Source organism: Brassica napus, chromosome C9 (assembly GCF_020379485.1).
Source record: "Brassica napus cultivar Da-Ae chromosome C9, Da-Ae, whole genome shotgun sequence".
NCBI classification, from domain to species: Eukaryota; Viridiplantae; Streptophyta; class Magnoliopsida; order Brassicales; family Brassicaceae; genus Brassica; species Brassica napus.
Window position 1 is genome coordinate 63506301 of NC_063452.1, and position 11111 is coordinate 63517411.

An 11111-nucleotide genomic window follows, 5' to 3' on the forward strand; every position below is an offset into this window, starting at 1 on the left:
AATAAATAATAAACAGAATATAAGGCGGCTCAGCCGACCAATAAATAAATTAAATTACTAGTAAATAATATAGGCGGTATTCCGGCCATTATAACATGATATAAATAATAGTAGAGGCGGTATACCGACCATTATAACAGGGTATAAATGATACAAATAAATTTTACCGAATCGCAGAGTGATCGTGCTGATAACGTGTTATAAAAGAACTGGAATTTATTTGTATCGCAGGAATTTAAATAAGGGCGAAATTTTATACCCGTAGAAAGAAATAACACTGATACAGAGAGAGAATAGAAGAGAAGTGTTTTTTAAAGTGTGTTTACAATTGATCGAAACGATCGTTTATATAGAAATGGAAAAGTAGGATTTACTGTACGTGCATAGTGACGCGGGCTCCACATAATACTCATACACACGAAATTTCAATTTCGGTGTGTGTATTCTTGACTTTCATCATTCACGTTCATAACAAAACGGTATATAAATGGTTTGTGTCAATCCATTTATTGCAAGTAGTTTTTAATTGGAGGCATAGCAAATCGTAAGCATTAAACAAGTTATTCCTTGATGTATTTTTTTTTTAATTCCTTGATGTATAGTAAGATTATTTCCGAACCAATGAAGCCACTAGAGTGATAGACGTTTTGTTTATGCAGCTAGCATGTTGAGAAACATGGTGTGCATATTTTGCAAACAATGTATCGATATTAATGGCATCTCTAAAGTGCGCTACGAGCATCGTTTCAGTCGCTGCTCTAATGCAATTAGCCTCTTTTTCCCCTGATTTAGCTCTACATGATTGCAAGCTACTTTCTTCCTTACTATGGCCAAGATCAAATGCATGCGTCTCTAAGTCGTTTATTTGGAATGACGCCTCATTTCTAATAATTTCTTTTACTTCTTCTTCGGTCGGATCATAAAATGGCATGTTGAATGAATTCACCGTTGATGCACTCACAAGTCCCTATACAAGGATCACGATGGAAGCGAATCATTAAAGCCAATCAACCATGCGTAAAATGGATATCTTATGATATTTTACGTACCTCGATGACTAGGTCGCGCAGAGAATCGGATAACAATGTCAAATGATGACAACAGTCCCTGTACAACGGATCATCTATAGTGTTTCTGCCGAGTAATGTGATAACCATGCGTCCATTAGATACCATCTCTTCAGACCGCATTCTTAGAAATGTATTAAAATCTTTTTGGAACTGATTCAAGTAAGCCTTGTATTCACTTAGAGGACTTGAACTTGTTATGTACACACCCATCTTGTTCTTCTCCAGTCCTTCCGGAACCTTATAAGACCAAAATTTCATTGTTATAAGCTTTGCACTTATAAAGAATTGTAAATGTCTATTTTAAAACACTTTTGAATGCCTATAAGTAGAAAGCTATAATTAAATACTTATGATACCTTAGAGGGGTAATTAACACTGTAATTTGAATGAATGAAATGGAGACTCTTGCTAGGAAAGAGCCTTGAGTAAAAGGAACCAGGAACTCCAGAGACAAAGCATGGTGTATTGCTTGTGAGCTTGTCGTTGAAGAAACTTATGAACTTGAACGTCGTGTTGAAATCATTACCAGGGAGATCGTTCAGACAGCAATCAATCTCTGGTGGGTTTTGGTTCCGTTCTTGACATAACGCATTAATTGTGTTTACGATCTCAGACATCGCCAAAAATGTGTTTTGTCCAGAAGAACAGCCTAAATCTGCTACTTTGATGCATTTAGGAAATTCCAAGTTTGTCATCATTTCTTTGGTATTTTTAACCAATATGGGCTTGCTCATTGATAAAACTCTTCTCTGCAGAAAACAACGAGAGAGACAAATATTACTTAACAAATTGTTTCTTTTTTTCCCTTGCTTACCCTCGACATTTACGTTTATACTTTGTAAATATTTTCTTTTACATGCAAATCTTATGAAGTCTAACTAGTTGGAGTATAAAATACATGATGAAATATTAGTTTGTGTATGCTTATGTCTTACAATGAAGGAAAAAAATATATATATAGAAGATGAAAGAACCTGAAGAAGAGAGTTGGTAGCGTAACTATTGTGTCCATCACCTCCCCTCATATTTAAGATACTCACACGAGTGTAATTACTACACTCTTCATCGCCGTTACTCATTTCATTTTCACTCTTCCCATCAGACCTAATCGATCGCATGCATAGACAAATACATAAGAAAAATGCATACATCTAAGTCAAATTAGCATGTACAATCATGTGATGTGAAGATGATAAATTGGTGAGAAGAACCTTGACGAAGATATCGAACGGATGAATATTGAATTCATTTCCCGCACTATTCAAGAAAATAATTGAATATGACAACCATAACAAGATGTTTATGTTTTGTTTTGTTTGAGGGAGGCGTACCCCTCATTCACGTTATTTATAGAGGTGGCACGTGTATTCCACACCGAGGTTTTCCAACACAGTTTTATTACAATATATACGTAAGAGATTTATGAATGATTGCTATAGTATAATCAATAATTTAGAAGTAAATGTTCAAAAAAAATATAATAATAATAATCTACTAATAATAACAATTCTGATTAATTCTAAAGGTCGTTAACTTCATTTATTTTAAAAGGTTACGTGTTTTCAACAATTAAAAATTGTATCTTTTTATATTGAAAAATTGTGACTCTTCGTATAAGTATTATTTCAAAAATAATAATCTTTAAATTGAAAAGATGTGACACTTCAATTTTTTTTTTTGAAAATCTATAAATAGGTTGTATCTATGCATTCTCAAAGCATAATTTTTACTAATCAAATAAAATGGTTGAAAGGTTGTGTTTTAATTCTAAAAGTTGCATCATTTGAAAATAAGTTTGTCAATTTATATTTGTGTGTTTCCAAAATGTCACTTTAAAAAGTATTAGCTTTAAAAGTTGTGTCTTTTCATCAAAAATGATATATTGGTTTTCATAAATTGTTAAATATCCCAAAAAGTGTAATTGTACAATTATTTGTTCCAAGAGTTGTGTATTAGTAATAATAATAATAATTTAGAAGTATAATATTAATATAGTAACCTTCATAATTTTTCTAAAAAGGTTTTCATATTAGTTTATTTTACAATAACAGCAGGAATAAGAGAAACAAAAGAAAATACAAACCAAACCAAAGACCGGCTTATCCAGACCAGCTTAACCCTAAGCCTAGTAAACCTTCATAATATTTGAACTGTTATCATGAACCATTTTATTATTATGCAGATCATGATCTAAGAATATATATAAATATATATATATATAATATTTGAACTGTTAACATATGTATTATTATTATTTTTTTTTTGGTTTAACTTGGGGGTATCCCGAGCCTATGGAAGGGTCCAGACTAATCCCCAAGAGGAGGTGCAGCCCACGGATAGACCCTCTCTCCGGGTATGCAAATGGGCCCTAAAGCATGGACCCATATCCGTGTGGGGTGTCCAGAGACATCATGAGGTAGTTCCCTCCGGCAGGGTTCGAACTCACAACCTGGGTGCAGGAAGGAGCCCGTCCTTACCATTAGGCCATGATGTTCCGGACTTAACATATGTATTATGCCGCAAAGGAAATGTACAAGGTACCGAAGAACATTAAGAAGATAACTTGTCTCCTTCCCACACCCTTCATACTGACTAGTACAGTGTTCAAACAAGGATAATAACAATTCTCTTCGTTGCTGGTTTAAATCTCACCAACCACATCTGCACCTTGAATCCGTTTCTTAGCTAAAGTTATTTCAGTTTATTTCTTTCTTGCCCAATCATGCTGAATAGTAGGGACCATCAATTACCTGCCATAAAGTTTTCCATTTTTCAGTTTTTTTTCTTAGCTACTTGTTGCCTTTTTACATATATTTTTGTAATGGTCACTTTTAAGGTATTATAATTATAGTGTTTTAGTTGATTAGGGGAAACTGTGAAGTCACCTTATCACTATTTATGAGGTGTGACATATTAAACGTGAAGCACGCCGAGTTGTTGCAAAATACACTACTCTAACATTAATACCCAATCGGTATTAAGATTTGTTGTGAATTTTGTGACCTTTTGGAAACTTATATAGCCATCTATAGTCATAGATAGAGAATCAAAGACAATGCAATATGACACTGGTTGTAAAGTAGAACTATGGCGAAGATCATGAAGAATAAGTATGCCACCCCATAAGGTTCTTATTAAGATTGGATTATAACAGTTACATAATGAAGTCGTATGTAAGATTATGCATGGATTACGTGCAAAATATATAATCAGAAGATATGTTTCACTACAAGAGAGAAAAGACAAACCTATTGAACCAATCAACGCAGTTGTAAGATTATTTTTTTCTGGGAACATTCCGGAGTTGTAAGATTAAATAACTTTTCTTAGATTAAAAAGTGCATTTCAAGGCATTGTTTTAAGACAAGGTATTTTTTTTTTTGGAAATAAAGACAAGGTATCTTACTTTTTTTTTTTTTTTGAACACATACTTTCATTCATTCAATGCTCTAAACATTGTTTGGTGAGACCATTAAGGCTAGCTCAGCAGACAAAACCTGCTTAGCCGAAGAGTCTGCATCTCTGTTTCTCTCGCGAGAGATCCAGGTAAAGGAAACAAAATCAAAAGATAAAGCAACGGCTTCAATATCAGCTACAATGTCGTAAAGTTCGGCCAGCGGGTGGTCCAAGGTTAAAGCCTTGATGAGTTGTGCGCAATCAGACTCGCAGCGAATCTTTGTGAGACCAAGGTCTCTGCATTTCTCCACTGCTTCTCGTAACGCCAGTCCTTCAGCTATAAGCGGAGAGCCTACAAAACGCATCGGCGAGGAGAAAGAGGATACTCTGTTTTGTGTCTTAATAGTCCAGCCAAGCCCTGCAATTTTGTTAGTTTCATTCCAAGCCGCATCCGATCGTACCAGTACACAATTATCCTGCGGAATTACTCTAACAGGTTGACTACGTCGCGGTACAGGGGCTAGCCCTTGACTGGAGTTCCACTCCCTGGCTGCTGCTATAGCCATTGACATGAAACCTTTATCCTTGAAGACCAAGCTATTTCTTGCTTTCCAAATTTGCCAGAGAATCCAGGGTGTTAGTGCTCCCATTGAGAGGCCCATAGGAGGAAGGTTTTGTCGAGAGCATAGGCTGTTCCATTCACTCCGCAATTCTATTGTTCCGCTGTAGTCAATGCTCGGCCACACTGGTGCTGATTTCCAGACCTGTTTAGCAAAGTTGCAGTGCAAGAACAGATGATCAATAGATTCGGGGAGACCACATAATTTACACTTTCCGTCGACTTTAATCTGTCTTGCTACCAGTTGCTCACCAACCGGCAGGGCTCCATGAAGGGTTTTCCACACGAAGAGTTTTACTTTCGGTGCAGTGTGAAGTTTCCAGACGTTTTTCTTCCAATTAAAGCCCGGATTTCCTTGGGGCAGAAGTGCTTGATCCAAGTGTAGTGGTAGAGCAGCAGAGTAACCTGTCTTTGTCGTAAATTCTCCTGTTGCAGACTTCAACCACATAAGTTTATCCGGAGCTCCACTCAAGCTTGGTTTCAGAAGTCTGACTTTGTTTTCCTCAATGGGGAGAAATTGGCGGATCTTCGCAAGGTCCCACTCATTTTTCTCTGCTAGAAAGAGATCAGATACCTTAAGCTCAACGAGAGCCTCGGGAGCAGGACCCATAGGACTTTCTTTTTGGGAGAGGCTCAGCCGAGCAGAGTCCCAAACGTTGAGGCTTTCTCCGTCCCCAATTGCCCATCCAGAGTTCTCAACTATAATATCTCTTCCACTCATAATACCACGCCATCCATGAGAGCATGAGCTACCAATAGAGACCAAGAGAAAATCTCCCGAGGGACAATATCTTACTACATAGCATTTTATTGATTGAAATGTTTTTGCTTAATAAAGATATGTTCAACCGTTACGCAATTCAACAAGCAATAATTAAAACAGTAGTATAAGAATTTGTGACAATCTCCAATATATTTGTTATTTTCAGCTTTAAAATAGAATTTTTTTTATAATAGAGATGAGATATACTCCAACGTATTTCTTAAAATAACAATCTCTAAATATAAGGTAAAAAAATAGAGAAATGCTATTTTTTCTCTATTTATAGAGAAAAAATAGATATATCTATTATAGAAAAAAAAATAGAGATAGGTTGAAAGTTTTTTATCTCTAAATACTACTATAGAGGTGAAAATACAATGAGTTAGAAATGTTCTAATTATGATCCACAATTGCCTCAAAGATTTGAACCCGAAATTGAAACTATAGATACTGATACTAATAGCTGAAAGAATTATAATATATTATAAATTAAATAAGGGTATGATATCATAATCTTAATCATTACAAATATAAAATATTTTTATACTGAATATATAAAAATATGTAAATGGTATGTGTCAATCCATTTATTGCAAGTAGTTTTGAATTGGAGGCATAGCAAACCATGAGCACAACACAAGTTTTTTTTTTGTGTCGATACATGAGCACAACACAAGTTATTCCTTGATATATAGTAAGATTATTTCCGAACCATGAAACCACTAAAATGACAGACGTTTTTCTCATGCAGCTAGCATGTTGAGAAACATGGTGTGCATATTTTGCAAACAATGTATCGATATTAATGGCATCTCCAAAGTGAGCTACGAGCATCATTTCAAACGCTGCTCTAATGCAATTAGCCTCTTTTTCCCCTGGTTTAGCTCTACATGATTCCCTATTTTCTTCCTTACTATGGCCAAGATCAAATGCATGTGTCTCTAAGTCGTTTATTTGGAATGACCCCTCATTTATAATAATTTCTTTTAATTCTTCGTCGGTCGGATCATAAAGTGGCATGTTGAATGAAATCACCTTTGATGCACTCACAAGTCCCTATACAAGGATTGATGGAAGCGAATCATTAAAGCCAATCAACCATGCGTGAACATATAAAATGGATATCTTATGATATTTTACTTACCTCGAAGACAAGGTCGCGGAGAGAATCGGATACCAATGTCAAATGATGACAACAGTCCCTGTACAACGGATCATCTATAGCGTTTCTGCCGAGTAATGTGATAACCATTCGTCCATTAGATACCATCTCTTCAGACCGCATTCGTAGAAATGTAGTAAAATCTTTTTGGAACTGATTCAAGTAAGCCTTGTATTCACTTAGAGGACTTGAACTTGTTATGTACACACTCATCTTGTTCTTCTCCAGACCTTCAGGAACCTTATAAGACCAAAATTCCATTGTTATAAGCTTTGTACTTATAAAGAATTGTAAATGTCTTTTTTTTAAACACTTTTTAATATTAAGTAGAAAGCTAAAATTAAATACTTGTGATACCTTAGAGAGGTAATTAAGACCGCAATTTGAATGAATGAAATGGAGACTCTTGCTAGGAAAGAGCCTTGAGTGAAAGGAACCAGGAACTCCAGAGACGAAGCATGGTGTTTTGCTTGTGAGCTTCTCGTTGAAGAAACTTATGAACTTGAACGTCGTGTTGAAATCATTACCAGGGAGATCCTTCAGACAACAATCTATCTCTGGCGGGATTTGGTTCCGTTCCTGACATAACGCATTAATTGTGTTGACGATCTCAGACATCGCCAAAAATGTGTTTTGTCCAGAAGAACAGCCCAAATCTGCTACTTTAATGCATTTAGAAAAGTCCAAGTTTGTCACCATTTCTTTGGTGTTTTTAACCAATATGGGCTTGCTCATTGATAGAACTCTTCTCTTCAGAAAACAATGAGAGATACAACAAATATTACTTAACAAATTGTTTCTTTTTTCCCTTGCTTGCGGTCGACATTTACGCTTGAAAAATTTCTTCCGATAGCATTTTTTTACCAAAAAAACCTCTAAAAAGTAAAATGAACTAATGATTTTAGAATGTTTGGTGGATTTAACAATAACTGGGATTTAAAGTGAATTTAAGAGATAACTATTTGATTTTGTTTGGATTTTAAAAAAAGCCGGTACTTTGGTATGATTTTTTTATTTAAATTTCAGAGTTTTAGCTGATTTACTGAATGTAGGTAGAGAGGTGTTAGAGCTTATGAATCGATGGAAACTTTCAATTCTACGTACATTATGGGGGGTGTATTGAACTAGGAGTTTTAAAAGATTTTGGTTTTTCTTTAAAATCTTCAGTTATTCAACTAGTGATTTCTAAATATTTATTCAAATCTCCTGTTATTGAATATGGAATTTATGCAAAATTATTAAAATCACTTGAAATCTTATGTTATTGAATCAACCATTTATAAAACTTAAATCAAATCCACTGTTATTCAAAAAAAATTATATTTTTCAAGAATTTGTTAAAAACAAGATTTCAGATGACTTTGCACTATTTTTTCCTTAAAAATAGGCATAGTGAAATACCACCTCTATCATGTGTTTTTTGATGAGATTTTAAAAAAACTTGTATGTTTAGAAAAGCTACGGAAATATTCCAGATCTTTTTAGAAGACAAATTTGGTGATTCAAAGGTTAATGTTCGTGGGCTTCTCGTCTTTATATCCGATAATAGGATCCCGCAATTCTCATTTCATTTGCTTCTGAAATTTATCATTATGAAGTATATAGATCTGTAGAGGGAGGAAGTCTGTATTGTATATGTTTGTTTTGTTGGTGTGAGTAGTTTTTTATTCGTATTGGAGTTAGTGGAAAATTCACTTTCATTTTCCCAGAAGAACATATTTCCAGAATTGTTTTAATGTTTCTAATTTTTTAGTTGACAATTTTTTTTCCTTTATGTTTTGTTTTGACTTTTGTATTATATCTAGGAGGCGTGATTTATATAGTGTATGTAGAATTGAAAGTTTCCATCGATTCATAAGCTCTAACACCTCTCTACCTACATTCAGTAAATCACCTAAACTACTCTGAAATTTAAATAAAAAAATCATACCAAAGTACCGGCTTTTTTAAAAATCAAAACAAAATCAAATAGTTATCTCTTAAATTCACTTTAAATCCCAGTTATTGTTAAATCCACCAAACATTCTAAAATCATTAGTTCAATACATCCCCCTATATAAATCACACCTCCTAGATATAATACAAAAGTCAAAACAAAACAGAAACGAAAAAAAATTGTCAACTAAAAAATTAGAAACATTAAAAAAATTCTGGAAATTTGTTCTTCTGGGAAAATGAAAGTGAATTTTTCCACTAACTCCAATACGAATAAAAAACTACTCTCACCAACAAAACAAGCATATACAATACAGACTTCCTCTACATATTTATATACTTCAAAATGATAAATTTCAGAAGCAAATGAAATGAGAATTGTGGGATCCTATTATCGGATATAAAGACGAGATGCCCACGAACATTAACCTTTGAATCACCAAATTTGTCTTCTAAAAAGATCTGGAATATTTCCGTAGCTTTTCTAAACATACAAGTTTTTTTAAAATCTCATCAAAAAACACATGATAGAGGTGGTATTTCACTATGCCTATTTTTAAGTAAAAAATAGTGCAAAGTCATCTGAAATCCTGTTTTTAACAAATTCTTGAAAAATATAATTTGTTTAGAAGAACAGTGGATTTGATTTAAATTTTATAAATGGTTGATTCAATAACATAAGATTTCAAGTGATTTTAATAATTTTACATAAATTCCATATTCAATAACAGGAGATTTGAATAAATATTTAGAAATCACTAGTTGAATAACATAAGATTTTAAAGAAAAACCAAAATCTTTTAAAACTCCTAGTTCAATACACCCCCCTTATACTAGATTACTAGTAGGATTAACTACTCAACTTATAGTTAGAGTTGAGAGGTTAGGTTCTGGGACGTGGTGTTTAGAATTTTTATAAATATAAATAAACATTATAAACATTAATTTTTCAAAATAAAAATTTTAAAAATAGTTTCAATCACATTTTTGATATTCAAAATTAAAATAGATTTTGAGAAAAAATGAAAAAAAGTTAATAAAAAAGTTCAAATTTGAAAACATATAATTTGAAACTGTAAAAAGTTATTTTCTATTATTTTATTATGTATTCAATATTTATTTATATTTATATATCTATAAAGTAATGAGTAAAAATAGTCTTTTGCCTCGTTAATGAAACATATTTTGGTTATTTTCTACTTTAGAGATTCTTTTGATAATAAAAACTTAAAAATACTATTTGATAGAATTGCTATTTACGTTTATAATGCAAAGCTTATGAAGTCTATAACTAGTCGGAGTATAGAATATATGATGAAATATTGGTTTGTGTATGCTTATGTCTTACAAAAAGGAAAAAAGATATATATAGAAGAGGAAAGAACCTGAAGAAGAGAGTTGGTAGCGTAACTATTGTGTCAATCACCTCCCCTCATACTTAAGATACTCACACCAGTGTAATTACTACTCTCTTCATCCCCTTTGTTCATCTCATTTCCACTCTGCTCATCACACCTGCATCGATTGCATGTATAGACAAATACATTGATAAATGCATACATCTATGTCAAATTAGCATATACAATCGTGTAATGTGAAGATGAATTTGTGAGGACCTTGAGGAAGAAATCGAACGGGTGAATCTTGAATTCATTTCGCGCACTATTTAAAGAAAATTATTGAAAAATGAGAATTATAACAATATGATATGTTTTTTGAGGGAGGCTACCCCTCATTCAATTTATATATCGAATGTGGGACATGTCATCTTCAATGTGAAACACAAAATCTGAAAAAAATCCTATCGAAATTTCTAGAGATTTATGAGAATGATTGCTACGGAAGATGAATATGCCTACTGATTTTTGTTTTTATCTTGAAAAATCCTGTCGAAACACTTATATGGTACTTCATCTGTTCCATAATATAAGATTGTTTTATTTAAATGTATAAAAATTAAGAAATTTATTTTTGAAAAGATAATATTATTAAATAATATAAATTAATCAATCACAAATAATGTAGTAAACTGCTATTGATTAATCAAATTTTAATAAAGTTAAAATATCTTAGAAATATCAAAGAATTTTATATTTTGAAATATAATAATTTCTCTAAAACATCTTATGGAACGGAGAGTATTATTTATGAGGTGTGACATCTTAA

General features: G+C 32.9%; 2 protein-coding genes across 2 annotated transcripts; both read right to left on the bottom strand.

The window, feature by feature from the left end:
* Positions 1-465: 465 nt before the first annotated feature.
* On the bottom strand, positions 466-2430 carry LOC106370700 (salicylate/benzoate carboxyl methyltransferase-like). Its single transcript, XM_013810697.3, has 5 exons — positions 2282-2430; positions 2045-2174; positions 1427-1819; positions 1050-1307; positions 466-967 (listed from the first exon to the last, which is right to left on the bottom strand). The coding sequence occupies exons 1-5, from the start codon at positions 2317-2319 to the stop codon at positions 608-610; spliced, it is 1179 nt and encodes a 392-aa protein (XP_013666151.1). The 5' UTR covers positions 2320-2430; the 3' UTR covers positions 466-607.
* A 3898-nt stretch (positions 2431-6328) lies between these two features.
* On the bottom strand, positions 6329-10883 carry LOC125592340 (salicylate/benzoate carboxyl methyltransferase-like). The gene is made up of 5 exons (XM_048767302.1): positions 10562-10883; positions 10331-10460; positions 7368-7760; positions 6993-7250; positions 6329-6904 (listed from the first exon to the last, which is right to left on the bottom strand). The coding sequence occupies exons 3-5, from the start codon at positions 7743-7745 to the stop codon at positions 6371-6373; spliced, it is 1170 nt and encodes a 389-aa protein (XP_048623259.1). The 5' UTR covers positions 7746-7760; positions 10331-10460; positions 10562-10883; the 3' UTR covers positions 6329-6370.
* Between the last annotated feature and the right edge of the window lie 228 nt (positions 10884-11111).